Genomic DNA, 16,384 nt, shown 5'->3' with positions numbered 1-16,384 from the left:
TCTTTCGCCTCGCTCTTCCTTTCACACTCACCGGCTCCCTCTCTCGCTCCCTTTTCTTTTTTAATTGGGGACACTGGGGGTTCACCTCAGTTTTCACTTTAATCTTGACCTGTGAAGATAAACCCTTGATAAAAACGAGAATCATTATCTTCCCTGAGAAATTCAAGGAATAATTTCCCCTGCTCATGTTGTAGCGATTAACGGGGGAAAGGGGCTTTGCTGTTGAAGATGTCTCCAACATGTGGATATTGCATGGAGTCCATTGAAGGCTGTTCATGAAGGAGGTGTTGAAGTGAGAAATTGGGGGGGATGTGTGTTAGTACAGTTGAAGGATTCACACTTTAACCTGTATTGTCTCTGTGTAAGATTGATTTGTTTCGTAAACCTGACTTAATAAATCTGATTCAGAGCTTTTTTATCTGAAAGGTAAAACAAACCATGAACGTCTAGTTTCTCAAGAGAGGGCAGTACAACTGTCAACGTTCATCCAATTTAGTCTGAACATAATGCTTATCCATATGATGATACAAGGACTTTGCTACTATATGCTAAATGTGCTGTTTCATAGTAAACAATAAGAAAGAGATTCACGCATAATCAGTCTTTCCATTTGCGTATCGTCTTGTCTTGATGTTGTATTGTTTTACCTCTACCCTTGAGAATTGCATCGATCAAATGGAAAGTTGACATGTCAATCAAATCAGAAATGGCCTTATTATTTTCCCAAGCATTCAAGCGGATTTCCAAGCACTTCTCCTCGCCACCGACCGGCTATGTTGACGTAGGTTCATACAGTTTGGGTACAGACATTGTAGCGGCTACGTGGCAACTCCGCTAACTCTTTAGCATGTCATCTGCAGTAAAGCGAAGGGTCAGCGACTGCCCCCAGACAAGGACACGTTCCCCTCCCTCCTGATTGGAGCACTGCCCGGTTCTCTGTGGAATATAGTGGCGTGGAAGTAGGTCACATGCGCTACCTTTATGCGAGTTGTGGTATAAGTGTTTTCAACTATGCAACCTTTTCCAGCGTCTGAATTAATGTGCCCGCCGTTCATTTTAGCACTCTAACCCCGATGAGGGATGTAATGTAGACCAACTAATGGCATTTACTTTGCCTTGGATAAAAAGGGGCACTGTGGAGGCCAGTTTGCGTTAAAAGTGTATCATTGTTTGCAAGTGCCACGGGCCTGCTTTTAGATGGGAGGGAATCATCTATACCAGAAGCTAACGCTTGACCTGAAACACTTTTACTTATTAATCAATGTGAATCGACCGACGTCAGGGGTCAAACGGTGAGGTAGAAAGTGCTCCGTTTTACAATCTGAAGGTGTTGATGATACCGAATGGATCCCTTGACCAATGGGTCATCTGTCAAGCCAATCCGGTTGTTGTATGACGTGCATACAAGTTACAACCCCCATAATAATATAAACCCGGGGGGAGGCAATATTGCAGTGACGAAGAAAGGTACTGGGTTAGTTCCCCAATGTGGGATGCCTAGATGTAGGCTTTCTTGAGGGAGATGCCGATTCAACCCAAGTCGCTTTGCATTAAAGTGTCTGCTAAATTACTTTAATTGGTAATTGTAAAAGTGATCGCAACATGGGGAGATCCTCCAAGTCCGAGGCCCCTGAGAAGCCCTCTGGGGTATATTCAGGGCCTATATATCTCCTGCGACACGATCTGCATGTTGGGGCGACCCCGTTGACGTAAGGCGTTAGGCATCTTGCTCAATGGTGGGCTGCAGACCTTCGGGTTTGAACCCACAACCTTTTGGCTTGGAGTCAAACACTCATCTCACTATCCTGCCCCCTTTTTTAGAAATGCATCAAGCAACCGAAATCACCAATCTTGTTCTTGTTTCCCTCCGTCTGAGGAGCTCATTTTGATCCACAATCTCTCCTCAATGTTAAACAAAGCACTAAGCGTTACTTGGGGATTGGTTACAGAGATTCTAAACGGTTGATCCCTGTTGTGCAGTACTTAAAAACTAATTAGAAGAGCCACATCAGACGCTGTTGTCCAGGCAGAAGTGTCTTTACAAATTCATTAACCATCTACCTGTGATTCCTTCATAGCATTTCCCCTTTGGGAGATCTCCGCTAAATCACAAACTGTTTGTGCCTGCTCGTACGTGAACGTGTGTGTGTGTATGTGTGCGTGTGTGTGTTTCGGTCTCTGTGTGTATTCTTTCACGCTCTCTGCGTATGGGTCAAAATGACATGATTAGCAGTTTAAAAAGGGATGCCTCATGTTAAGCAAGATTAATTGAATTATGGTGCGATGTTGCAGAAATGACGACATCACAGTGTAAAAAAATATATTCAGGGCACTGACTGTTACCAATTGTTTATGTTTATGTTTAAGGAGGCTGCACATGGCGCTGTAATTGTTCCTCCTCCCTTCTTCTAAATCTCTTATTGAGAAAGCACCGGGATACTCATTGATTGCGCAGAATGAATGTTACACCAGAGAGAGAGAGCGAGAGAGACTCATCGAACTCTGTCGTGCTCTCTCTCTCTCTCTCTCTCTCTCCCTCTGTCGATAGTGGTGTTGTTGACGAGGTGGAGCTGTCTTCAGTCATCTCGCTTATCGTTGATGGATAAGCTCACACTTCCAAGAGGTAACCACCATTGATTCTGTCCCGCTATCACCTCTAATGTGCTTCCAGTCTTTGCAGAGTAAGCTCTTTTATGACTAATCACACCCATTTACACAACTGATACGTTCAAGTTTGGTTTGTTGTTTTTTTGTTCCTTTTTTTTTTTGGTGTGTTTGCGTGCGTGTTGTTCTGACGGTATCGGTGTGTGTGTGTGTGTGTGTGTGTGTGTGTGTGTGTGTGTGTGTGTGTGTGTGTGTGTGTGTGTGTGTGTGTGTGTGTGTGTGTGTGTGTGTGTGTGTGTGTGTGTGTGTGTGTGTGCGTGCGTGCGTGCGTGCGTGCGTGCGTGCGTGCGTGCGTGTGTGTGTGTGTGTGTGTGTGTGTGTGTGCTGTCAGCGTGTGGGTGCGTGTGTGTCTGTGTCAGTTCGTGTGTGTCAGTGTGTGTGCATGGGTGTGTGTGAATTTGTTTGTCGGTGTTGATGTGTCGGTGTCAGTGTGTGTGCCAGTGTCGGTGTTGGTGTGTCAATGTCAGTGTGTGTGTGTGCGTGTGTGTGTGTGTGTGTGTGTGTGTGTGTGTGTGCCTGAAGCTCTCCGACGCATAGTGGCGGTACTGAAATGTTTCCTGGCTGTCAAATAGGCCCCACTTCCTTTGCTCTAACAGGATCGATTTCAACCATGCGACGGAAACCCCCCCATAACATGCTCCTCCACAGGGCACATTGATGGGTAACATTTCAGGCCCAGTTGAACCCTATTTCCCCTGGGCCATTAACCGGAGAAAACTGGACCCTGACTCGCTCTCTTCTTGAGTCGCGTTCATCCTTTAGCTTACTGCCACATTAATGGCAGAAATTGTATGTGTCAGTATACTCGGACCAGGGAAGACAAAAGATTAAATAATGTGCATGTAATAGTGAGATCTGGGGGTCTTGGCCTTGACGTGCTAAGTACATCTGCAACATGACTTTAATAGTGGAAGAGGAGAGCTAGGGAGGACATGTCAAGTCTTTCTCGGGAGCCTTTTATAATTGCAACTAGAACGGTCCGTCAACGAACAGACCTTTAGGCACATCTGAGCTCATGCTATTAGCTTCAGGATTACCATCTCTTCTATGTATTTGTATAGTATGGTTGTTATTAGTAGTATTGTTGTTATTAGCATTGTTATTATTGTTTTGTAATATTTTTTATTTATATTTAATCATGTCATTTTTTGGTTTTATTATGTTTATTATAGTCATTATAATTTGTTTCCTTTGTTCAGGATGCACGCTATTAAATCGAAGATAATACCAGGCGAAAATAACATTTTAATAATTAGCCAGTCCTTTTCGAAGGAGATTAATGTCGTCTGCCGAGCGGAACGGAGAAAGGCGGCGTCGTGTGGACTGAATGATACCTATTCATCTGGAAGGTTAACTGCACCCCATAGCAAAACTCCTCTGATGTCCTGCTGTTGGCATGACCCAGATCAAGAGATAATTAATTAGAATTAATTGTGTCATAATTTTTTTCAAATCCATTAACAAAATAGGATTTCTGGAAGTAGCCTCTTGGAGCATTTCTCTGAGTCAGACGTCTCTATCTCTAATTCTAGAAATGGAGAGATAGAGAGATAGAGGGATCGAAAGATCGAAAGATAGAGAGACAGACAGTAGATATATACACGCATCAGGTACATACAGGTAGATACTATAAAGGTAGGTACTCAAACCATACTGTCTGATAGACAATGGCATTTTTTTTTTTCAGGACCATTGCTTTACAATGTACTTTATTTATACATAAACATGTATTTAGAATTCACCCTGAATTGGCCTTTGGATTGAATGGAGTGTGAGTGGGCGGGACCCATTTAGGATGACCCCCCCCCCCCCCCCCCAATCTCATGTTCACAGCAGGTTAAGATTGTTCCTTATTACTTATACTACCACAAGACCATATGGAAGTAAGAACAGGGGGAGGGTTGGATGGATGGATGGATGGATGGATGGATGGATGGATGGATGGATGGATGGATGGATGGATGGATGGATGGATGGATGGATGGATGGATGGATGGATGGATGGATGGATGGATGGATGGATGGATGGATGGATGGATGGATGGATGGATGGATGGATGGATGGATGGATGGATGGATGGGTTGGTAGATGTATGTGGATTCTAAATGCTCAAATAGTAATTTGAGTCATTCTGAGTAAAGGTAGCAGAGGGAGCTAAAGCCTTGAAGCCCTCTTAGTGTGTTGTGGCAATATCCAATGGCGGGGCCTGAGGTAATCCATCTTAAACATATACCAGTGTAACTATAAATAGCTTTTAAAGTATGAAAAGTACACCCTGTAGGGTTTAAGTTAGTATGTCTGAGTCAACATTGGAGGAACATTAAAACATATGCATGTGTCGTGGTATACCCACCCCTTATGATGGCAGTTCATACTACTTAACACATTAATTTGTTACAAATGGTCATCATATTAATAAGGATATATGTTCTTATTTTCACAAGGGGATATAAATCAGCAGTTATTTAATAAGCATAAAATACCATGGTGGTTAGTGTTAATATTGGTGGGTGTAGGTCAGAATAATTAGCTCAAATCAATATTTTCTGCCTTATAGAAGATACAAGGAGATGAGGAGAGACAATATTTCTAGGGAATATCTTTGCTCATTAATTATAAGTGCCCTTTAGCTGAAAATCCTAAATCCTACAAACAAAAATCTCACACTGTTTACCTACCTTTAGAAGCTGCTTTTGTGTATGAACCTGTAGAATACCATTGGTGCGAAAATATATGCATATAAACTATCAAGGTAGCCTCCCCTGTGCTCATTAAAAAAGGGTCACGTTATGCTTACTGCTTTAAAGTTTCTAAGGTTAAATGTTAAAGATTTTGTTATTTCCTCGAGCATGCAGATTTCCAAGCTAAATGATACCCTTTAGGAACATGACAGTATGGAGTGTCCACCTAGATGCATGATAACATCAGTAACAGTCCACTGGTAGGCTAGAAAGTTGAGCTATAATACCTTTTGGTGTGATGTCTGCACACACTCACACCTGGTGAAATTGGGGCCCTTTAACTGATGACATCGAGACTAATTGTTCTCTTAAACCTGTGTATATTATAAAGACCCAAACAAACCGTCTCAATACATACCTTCTCAGATGTGAGCCATATAGCAATTCCAATACTGCCTTGATTATGTTTTGGACCTGAGCCCCAGTTCTTGTGGCACCTTTCGTGGCGATGGACATTTTACTTTCTTTCTACCAAATTGTTAAACCTGCAATTATATGATTGTGTGTATTGTTTAAGGTTGGCGGAGCCTGCTACAACTACGGACTCCAAGTTCAAGGTTTGCATTTCCGAAAGTCAGTCGGAGCAGCTGGTGGTCTGCCTTCAAAGCCATTCCGCTGATGACATCAGTGGTGATGTCATTGTCCAATTCACTAATATTGTGAGATAGATATGGACAGTGGCTGTGTGCATGTCTTTTTGATGCCATTCCAGCCTATGGCCAACTGTGCTTTAATCCAACCAATTCACCATTTAGCTTCACATGTCTCTTTTAAGTTTGTTTTGTCCTTGCAATGTGCCTGATTTTGGGTTGCAAGGATCGACGTTTCCATGGTAGTGCAGCCCACGTTCCTTCCTCAACGTGTTGGACTGATCTTTTTTAGAACCGTTCTGCATACGTTTTCATGAAGTACACCATCTGATGAATTAAGACAATGATCCACTAAAAGGGACACACTGATTAACTGAATACCGAGCAGCAGCAGAAGTAGCATCTTGATGCTAGCCTTTCTGGACACCAGGGAGCGCAGGTACACCTGTTGTTTTGGTTGGTCAGGGATTAGAGGTGAGGTTGAGTTTAGATAGGCTCATGATGGCCATGCTTGGATATGGGTTGAGGTCAGTTATATGCTAACACTCAGAATGTCCAATCTACTAGGTCTATCTAGCTAGCTAGGACAAACATTAGCCTCTTGATCAGAAATCTTTGAACAATACAAATGAATGGTAGGACCTACAATACAAACACACATGGGAAAAGGAGTAATACCTGTTCTGGCCTGCTCTGCCCCTGGCCGTCTGGGAGAATTCCACTATGGCTGCACTAGATTTTCCACAGAATCACTGAGGGCGGAACTTGTTTGCCATCTTTAATATCATTCCGTCCATCCTTCCGTTCCTCAATCCATGCCCTGCTTGTGCTTTTGAAGGTCGTTGTGTTATCTAGATGGTGGTTTGTTCCGTTTTCATTGGATGTAAGGTTTGTGAGGGGTCATTTTGTTGTTTAGAAAAGTGAGTGAGGATTCTCATTAGAATTTGCACAAACGTTACACTTTTTCTTACGACTAAATGTAAATTTAGGCAAAGGTTCTGACCTTGAACAAAAGGACTTAATGATGGTGCCCATAATAGTGATTAGGGCTTATAATCAGAGATATCATGTTTGGGCAAGGTCTTCTATCTAATGGAGGTAAATCTTTAAAATAGTGTTAATTGTGTGTTATATTGCTTATACAATAGTTTAATTTTAATTTGAAAAAAAACAGCAGAAGTTGTGACATCACAAATAATACAGAATTACATTTAAAAAAACACATTGACCAAGCTCAGTTCCACCTCTAACGTGTTCCCAGACGTTGCCTTTTACTTCAAAAGCACTCGCTATGTGTAATTGTGACGTGTCAGAGAATCCATTTGCTTAGTGCCACGCCCCTCCCCCGACAGCCACCTTCACGAGAACCATCTAAAGCTGAGGTCTGACACATCTGACGTTTGAAAGCAAAAAGTTGCGTTTTAGTTTTTCTCCAGAAAATTTGTTATAGTGTAAATAATAGCACATGGTAGCCAATTGAGAATGCTATAATAAAATGCATGTATTATGTAAAATACAAATATTTTATATGTATAATATAACAGGCCTACAAAAATGTAGGCTACTTAAGGCTCTTTTGGTTTATAAATGTGTACAGTTCATTCAGTGAGGCTAAACTGAGGATTAAAGGGGATTCCACATACATGACACTGACCCTTTAAAATTGTTTAAAAAAATACCTAGTATGTTTTAATTTAGAAAGACCTAAAATTTGAGAACGTGGAAACAAAATGCATAATCATTAAGTCTCTCAGTTTTACTCACTGAAAACTCTGACCACTTATTATGATATTTACCATACATAGGCCTACATCTAATTTTGGTTTATATTAGGAGTACTAAACTAGAGTCAATGGTCTGCCTATTAATGTAGGCTAATGCGCATTTGTCCAATTAACCGATGTTAATATCAGCTATCTTAATTTTTTTCATAGGCCTCGGGATATATCTGTTTTAATGCAGGACAATTACAACTACCTAGAAAACGGTGAGACCTAATGAATGAAGAGTATGCGGTCTAAACCCAGGCCTGGCCCAGGTTTGCACAGAGATTAGAATTATAATTTCCATTGCCGCATTAGTGAGTGTGAAATGTGAACTAATCCTAAAAGACAAAGTACTCATATATTCTGAGGAGGAAAATTCCTTTGACCCATGAAGCAAAACGATTAGGCCCACGCCTGTGTGTCTGGATCTAAGATCAGATGGAGAGGGGGGGGGGGGGGGGGGGGGGGAACCCAAGATACAAATAGCATTTAGACCTAATAATAACACAACAATAATATTACACAAGGAAAACCTTGCTCGCATTAATGTATTGCTTTGTTTCTCACCTCAGCATTTCCACACCTAGTGGATTAACGTTTGTAATTGACAAAAAAATAATAAATAATAACAAAGAACTGAACCATTTTGGCATATCCCTTGTATTATTGTTTCATAATGGCCTGTACTGTGCCGTGTTTGTCATATATTGTGGGGTTGGGGACATATATTTGTGTTTAATTTTACTTTTGAAAATGGTTATGATACGGTAAAATTAGTTCATATTTTTGGGGAATCATTGAGAATGTATGTGAGCAAGATTGTGAAATGGCTCTCGGTGAATACATGCCTTTGGCCTAATTAATTGCGCAAATTTGTTTCTATTAAGTAAGACTAACACATATTGAGAAAACTCCATTAACCTTAATTAAGCTCGATTGACTAATTTAGGAAAGGTGTGGTTGGAAACAAGGCTTTGGTGTTTTCTCTCTCTCTCTCTCTCTCTCTCTCTCTCTCTCTCTCTCTCTCTCTCTCTCTCTCTCTCTCTCTCTCTCTCTCTCTCTCTCTCTCTCTCTCTCTCTCTCTCTCTCTCTCTCTCTCTCTCTCTCTCTCTCTCTCTCTCTCTCCCTCGCTCTTTCTTCGATAGTGAATAGGCTGCTTTCTGCCTTTGGGCTGCTTTTCCTCCTCTGAGACCTGAAAATGAGAAATGGAAATGGAATACCAGGAGGTGCTAAATTAGCTGCCTGATCTGCACTTATTGCCGCACACAGGCCTCTATTACTTTGCCAATCTGTGCCTCTCTTTTAGCATTCCGTGCATGCAGAGGCTTCTAGATAGCATATTTATCAAATGGGAAAATGAATGCACGATGATCAGTTAAATTGAAAATCAGCGTCTGCATGACAGCCCGACCTGACACCTCCGTAATTAGAAAAAAAAATGATGGCGTCCGATGCATAATAGAGCAAAAACAATTTACACTCTCCCATAATGATTTGGCGTTCAAATTGAAAATTTTCTCTGGGTAGAAATTGAATTCATAAAGTGTGATTCATGGAAGACACAGCTCCTGGAGGCAGCCTGGGTATATCGATTGATAGTTTGTCTTGAATCACGCGTGCTGCTCTTAGGCAAGAAAAGCTTAACTACTTAAGCAAATCGCTAATTTCACCTTAAGGCCACCAATGTGCAGCCAGCGATACTCCTATTCAGGGGAGCTAATGAATTATGGATGAACTGGGCATAAGTTCCAAATAGCCTAAGAGTATAGAAGGGAGAGAGGAAAAATTAACCAAGGGACATCAATTTTAGGCTATTTCCAACCGACCTCTCACTTCAATCTGGGAAATAAACCTTTGCCAGTTTGGGGGTGCTCTGTTTATATAGCCTAAACGACGTCCTATGGCTTAAACTGTGTCATTAAATGATTTGTATTATTTTATTATTATAAAATAACGGTATTCATTAGGGTGTTTTACGCCGTGGCTATAGTTACACCCACAGCATTCAGCTTCACAGCACTGATCTTTTCCATTCAGTGCCATGTTGGCTTTTTCATCCCTTGCCTCCCACCTAATAAGTAATTGCTTCCTAGAGCAAACAGCTGCAATATTATGTAAATATTTTGAAAAGGACACTGGCTCAGAAATTCATTTGCACCGGCTCAGACATAAAGCTGCCCCTCTGATTATTTTCAATTTATTTGCAAATCGAGAAGCCAAAAAGAGAAAACTACCACAAATGCTCGTGGGCATTTCAACAAGGCTTCCAACAACACCGCATCCTGGCTTCAGAACTGGAAATACTGGGTTTGTTTTTTTTAAAGAACTCTGTTTGTTTTAGAAGACCTTCTTCTGTGTGTTGTTATAGTTTAGGTTTTACTTTGAATTCAGCTTTTATACCTTGTGGTCATCATTGCTAATATTCCGAAGGAGGCGCAGATGTCCCAGACCCTGCATGCATCCCCCCGGGAGCCCCAGCCCTATTAGAACAAATGTGTTCTGCTATTGTAAATAGGCACGTTCGCTTCACCCTTCCCATTACAGCCGACGCATGATCAATAGGTTGATAACACAGAAACATCAATGTAAGCGACAGAACAATGAGGGATATCATCGAACATCTATCTTAATATAGCCGGATACAAGGGGCCCTGACAAAGTGAAAAGCTCATGAAAATTCCGCCCCACGAATTCCCATCTCCTATCCAATATGCACAAACACACTCCCAGCTGCCGAGGCTATTATTTTCCTATTTCAATTTGACACCCCAGCCTTTCATGCTAATTCTATTATTCTTGGAAGTTTATGTGATTTCATATCACTAGAAATCGGTAATGTATTATAACCCTTTGAGCTAAAATAAACTGAATCCCCGCAGTAGCCACCGGGAAAATAATTACTTTCATATCCAAACTCTGCAGGAGTCGAGCGGGTCCTTTGCCTCAGGCTCCTAACCTCATTTCGGTGGGGCTTATAGATGAATAAATTTGTTAAGGCAATATACAAAGTACAACATGAGATTTCTTGAGAAAGCCCTTCCTACTGTAGACCCTCCTGGATGTAAGGTCTCACACACACACGATTTGAGGGGCTTGTATACAATAGATTTATTTACGAAAACCTTACATATATAAATAGTATAATACCTTTTTACACATTTTGAGGATTTTTGTGGTTCTGATGTCTTGTTTTTTTTTGTTTACAGTTTAGCAGACATTAAATATCAAACCTTTACCCGCGAAACATACACACAAGAGGAGGAGAGAGAGAGAGAGAGAGAGAGAGAGAGAGAGAGAGAGAGAGAGAGAGAGAGAGAGAGAGAGAGAGAGAGAGAGAGAGAGAGAGAGAGACAGAGAGACAGAGAGAGACAGATCTATTTGCTAACACACCATAATGGAGATATTAGCTGAGAAAATGTAGCCTAAAGATTATAAATGCAATTCTGGTGGACTATGATAAAACTTTGGCCTATTGAATCTCATCCCTCGATCTATATCAACAATTCTTCAGATTGAGGCTATACTTTAGAGACCTATTTTCAGGAGTCTCTCTTTGTTTCTTTTGGACTATAAGTTATAACTGACTCTGAATGGTCACAATAGTCTTTATCTTGGAGGTGCTCTTTTGTGTCTGCCTGTAAGGAGCTGGGGTCTAGGGGCCTGGACTCTCGCACGTCGTTGGGGAAACACGTGTCACTACTATTACTATTACTACCACTGCTGACTGACTGACTACTTTTGCCACTGAGAAAAGTGGCCCGGGACGGACTGCTCTGTGGGGAACTCGTCTTCATTCTGTCCGGCAGAGCCACCCCCTGTCTCCTGATCGACAACGCGTCATCGTCCTGTGTCGAGTCGCAATTATAGTCCATGGCGCGGTTCTTACATCCCGAGTTGGCCGGATTTCCTCGATCACGCTCAGCATCGTCCATGACGTCAGTTTTTGTTGTTGTTGTTGTTGTCATTGTTGTGGGGGTTGCTTTCAACGAAGTCTGCGGAACGATGAATCCCAGCGGCTGGGTGATGGGGTACAGTAGGAAGTGTCCCTTTCCTATCAAAGGCCGCGACGGGGGTAAGGCAGAGAATCCGTCCACGTTTGATTTGCGCCTGCAGGGTCTGGAGTCGGACAGGAGGCTCTCGACGCTAAAGGGGTTGAGTTTCTGCAGGCTGGAGGCCCTGCTGTTGGCACACAAGCTCGACTGCTGGCTGCTGTCCGACGAGTCCAGCTCGGAGCCGCCAGCGTCGTGGTGGTGCGACTGTCTTTGGTTGTGCGTGGTGGTTGTGATGGTGGTTGTGGTGTTATGGGTGTGAGGATGGGTCGTTTGGTCACAGCTCGTTGGCGTTTGGTTCCTGCCCGCAGAAGGGTTAAAAAGGGTGCCCGTGTGCTCGCTGTCCGTGACGTGGGACACTCCGCTGTCACTGTCCGAGCCGGGCGTGTGAAATAGGTCCCCGTGGAGGAGCTTATTCTGCGCCTTCAGCAGCCTGCGCTCCTGCTTTCTTTTCTTCTTCTCCAGCCGGTCCAGCTCTCTCCGGGCGATCTCGTCCGCGTCCATGGGCTCCCCGCTGCAGGTGGTGGGGTGCGAGTTGTGCGCTGGTCGCCCGGGACCTTTCTTTGTGTTCTCTTTTTTCCTCCATTTGGCCCTGCGATTCTGAAACCATACCTGCAGAGGCAAGGCGATATTGCATTAGTCAGCCGCAGACAATTAAAACGCCAAATATAAGACTTATCTAATGTAAACAAAACAAAACAATACAAAACAAAACGGTGTGTTGCTCCAAAAGTACATTATTGTGCACATGAAAGGTTGATGAACACTGTAAAGGGACAATGTTGTGTGCTTTGGGCTTTGTTCTATGTAGGCCTATATAAAGGATATGATAGCATACACATTGCAATATTAATATTATAAATGAAATATAGAAATATAGCCTACTATCTATTTTTGTAAATAATATCTAGAATATTTTACAATTAAAATGCATAGGCTATTTAACATGCAGCTATATAATCTATAAAATATTAATATACCTATCTATAGGTATTATGAGTATTAATTTATAATAGGCTGCTATAAAAAAAAAATTGTATATTCCATTTTTTTCCCTCAAATAGGCTATAAATATTAGTATGATTATATATAAAAATATATATAAATAATAAACAACATAATAGTCTTAGAATCCGACCCAGCATGCACTGGTTTGGTCAATTGTTTGATTTGTATTACTAAAAATTTGGCAGTGGGATATTAACAAAAACAAAAAAATCCCCCCTGTGCTTCCTGGTGGACTAGTTTTGTCTCCGAGAGTCCGATGCCATTGTTGAGGTATAGCAACACCGTCCAGCGTTTCTTATGATAACTATACGCCCAGATCTGTTTTTTGATTTAAGCATTCTAACCGAGTTCAATAGACAGATATAAAAAAAAAAATGGTACAGCCGTCGATGTGCAATAACCATGCATGCACACAAACTCGGAGATTGAGAGCAAAGTTGACGTGCAAAGGGGTGAAAGAAACATGGTTTACCTGTACTCTGGACTCTATCAAGTCCAAGCGGAGAGCCAGAGCCTCCCTCATGAACACGTCCGGGTAATGGCTCTCATTAAAAGCCTTCTCTAATTCCTCCAGCTGCCAACCAGTGAAATTAGTGCGTGTTCTCCGTCTCTTGCAACCGGGGCTATCTTTGTCTGGATCTCCCGAGTCTGACGTGAGGATACACAACGAAGTGTCAACATTGCACTGCATTAGGACATGCAATTACACCACCAACATGCTTCAAAACAAATGCGTATAACATAGCTTATGCAGTTAAACGAGGTAAAGCCCATGGATGCTGTATGGTTAGATATGTCGGGGATGGATATGCCTTCACCAAACTTAACATTAATACGTTAATAGCCCGTTAAGGAAGGGTGGACGTAGCGGCGTGTTTTGACTTGAGTGACTATTATTGACTACAACAGCATCGTTATTGCGCACAGCTTCAGCATCTGATGGTCGCGATGCAACGGAAAGGATCCACTTTGCTCCATAAAAGGCATCGTGTCTTTGTTGTTGGTCTGCACAAACATGCTTTTAGTAAATGTAGCCTATAATAAAGAGCTAGGCTAAATCGTAATAAAATCGCGTCTTACCTGTCAGTTTATACTGGTTATCTCCGTTCATACCGCAGCCCGCAGACAAGAGCGAGTTGGAATTAACAACAGACGCCGTGCAGGACCCGTTAAGTAATCCGTCTATGGAAAAGGGAACCGCGGTCGCAGATTGGAGTTGATGACCGGCTAATTCGTACACATGATGGTGGCTCAGATGGTACGGGAAGCCCACCATCCCGCCGAGCGAGCCTCCGAACTGGGCATGAGGAGGCTCCAGTATCCTGCTGTCCATCATCCCGCAGCAGGCGAAAGGGAACGACGTCTTGAAGCCGGCGATGTGGATTTAAAAAGCATGCAGTGAGCGTGGCCGACGAGCAGGGGACATGATGTGAAGGGAGGGGATGAGCTGTACTTTATCCACGTGAACCTTCCAATAATTAGCCGCGGCTTTGGGAATTTGAGACCAATGAGAAACGGTAATCGACTCTGACGTCAGAGACGGGGTCTGCAAACGCTTTTCATATCGATTGCTAATTAAACCTGACATCCCACCTCAATAAACAATATCAGAGCTGTCACAACAAGACAGGGGGGCTTTGATAAGAACTACATTGTAACTACACGGGGGACCGGCGAGGAAAGGAGCTCGCATTGAAACGCAGAGGGGGAAACGCGGGGCGGGATCACTTTGGATGTCAGTTTTGTTGGTTCCCCTTAACTTTGGCTCACATTGCACACACTTGCTGTATATTTATATGGGTTAGATAAATAGTAGCTGCGCTGCAATTAAGGGGCCTATCAATTAGGCTATTTAGATGGCCGAAGCAAGTGGAGCATATAAAAGTGAATGCATGCGTTTAGCGGACGTTGCACAATATAATCCGACAATATAATGTGTTTTGTCACTTACTATACAACGAGGGGTGAAAGAGTAGGCTATAGACAACCGTGGAAATACAAAATATAATAAAAGAGAAGGCAGTGGGTCTATAGCTTTGAAATGGATATTTATTATTTATTAACAAAAAATGTCGCCTATACTTAGTTGACAATAAATCATAATAAAACATTATGATGGGCTATAACATGACATAGGCCGATGTGGTTTAAAATCCTACAAGGTTCTGCGGACTTTAACTAGAATAGAATAGAGTCGAATAGGCAGCACATTTGACATGTGCAATTTCTGCACCAAACTAAACGGCTGATAATTAACCATTCAGTAAATATATATATCTATAAAACACTTTTAATAAGCTTTACTCACATTGCTCTATCGGTGTGCATTAAAGCGGCCTGCGGCGACTACAGCCTGTGCTACTTATCAAGTTTCAAATAATTAATTCGACTTTATTTATTCCATGTCTGGCATTGTCATAATGTTAATCAGAGGTGATTTTTTTCTGCACCCCACTCTGTTCGCTGACCCTTGGCTCTGGGATTGGCATGTTGTAATAACCTCAATCTCTCAACAGAAGATGCGGTAATTGTTACCCTATTAGCATACAAATTGTTTAATTAATATTATTATGAGAAAGTATATAATCCACTCGTCACTTGACCCCAGCCCTCTGTATTTTAATGTGCAGCTCTCCATTTTAATGAACTCCTTAGAAATGCTCCTTTTCCTTGTATTTATCCAGCACTTTTGGCTTGTCTTTGAATACTTTTATTCTTTGTTTTATAAGTTCGTGGTCCACGCTGTTTACAATCTTATGAATAATTCGGCGCGTTTATTTCTGTTTTTGAAGATCTAAAATTAAATAATTGCTTTTTTTTTTTGGTCGATTCGGAGCAGAGCCGATGTCCAACACAGGCGCTGTGAAAAGCGGCCCTTGACATAGTCTCCAGAGACATTGCATTTAATCCCTTTTTTTCTACAACTGGGTGACATTGTCAGATTCTAGCTTTAATTAACCCGATAATAAGACGTTATAAGGCCAGCATTCAGCCGCTCTGCTGCCTTGTCTTGTTTCATTCCTGTAACGGGTCCATGTGGCAGCTAAGCAAAAAAAAAAAGCATCTAAACGGAATGCATTTTTAACTCATGAGAGTTATAGCTGTAGGCCTGGCTTTATGTTATATGTGAATCCGCATATTACTCTAGAGATTTGAATGACACTATCTCGGCATTGCAATGATGCTCTTAATCAATACAAAAACATTGGGCCTATAATTGATTATGTTTCAGCATGTGATAAATATCTTGTCAAATGAGTGATCCAGAGCTCGGAATTCTTGGTGGAAGTGTAGTGTAGCCTATTTACTTATTCATTTAGGCCTATTCAGTAATTCATTCGTTTGTCTATTTATTTATTTATTTATTTACTTATATAGCCTATTTATTGCGCTTTCAGACTGTTTTTAAGACAATACATTCTAATCAGCTTATTTCATATTGACAACGAGTTTGGATGTCAATAAAAGACCACACCAATAAAAGACCAGACTATGGTCTATTGAAATCAGACCAAGGTCTAATTTCAATATGAAACCCATTGAAGAGAAACATGACAACATGACT

General features: G+C 41.8%; 1 protein-coding gene across 1 annotated transcript; it reads right to left on the bottom strand.

The window, feature by feature from the left end:
• Window positions 1-11,301: 11,301 nt before the first annotated feature.
• Window positions 11,302-14,155, bottom strand: uncx (UNC homeobox). The gene is made up of 3 exons (XM_056608901.1): window positions 13,900-14,155; window positions 13,292-13,467; window positions 11,302-12,423 (listed from the first exon to the last, which is right to left on the bottom strand). The coding sequence occupies exons 1-3, from the start codon at window positions 14,153-14,155 to the stop codon at window positions 11,302-11,304; spliced, it is 1,554 nt and encodes a 517-aa protein (XP_056464876.1).
• Between the last annotated feature and the right edge of the window lie 2,229 nt (window positions 14,156-16,384).

Source organism: Gadus chalcogrammus, chromosome 2, assembly GCF_026213295.1.
Source record: "Gadus chalcogrammus isolate NIFS_2021 chromosome 2, NIFS_Gcha_1.0, whole genome shotgun sequence".
NCBI classification, from domain to species: domain Eukaryota; kingdom Metazoa; phylum Chordata; class Actinopteri; order Gadiformes; family Gadidae; genus Gadus; species Gadus chalcogrammus.
Note: the sequence above shows the minus strand (reverse complement) of the source record. Positions and strands in the feature narration are given on the sequence as shown.

Coding starts and splice junctions, on each gene's coding strand:
- uncx (XM_056608901.1), bottom strand. CDS start 14,155: ATGATGGACAGCAGGATACTGGAGCCTCCTCATGCCCAGTTCGGAGGC. Junction 13,468..13,899: donor TAACCAGTATAAACTGACAG/GTAAGACGCGAT, acceptor TCCTCACGTCAG/ACTCGGGAGATCCAGACAAA. Junction 12,424..13,291: donor TGATAGAGTCCAGAGTACAG/GTAAACCATGTT, acceptor TTGCCTCTGCAG/GTATGGTTTCAGAATCGCAG.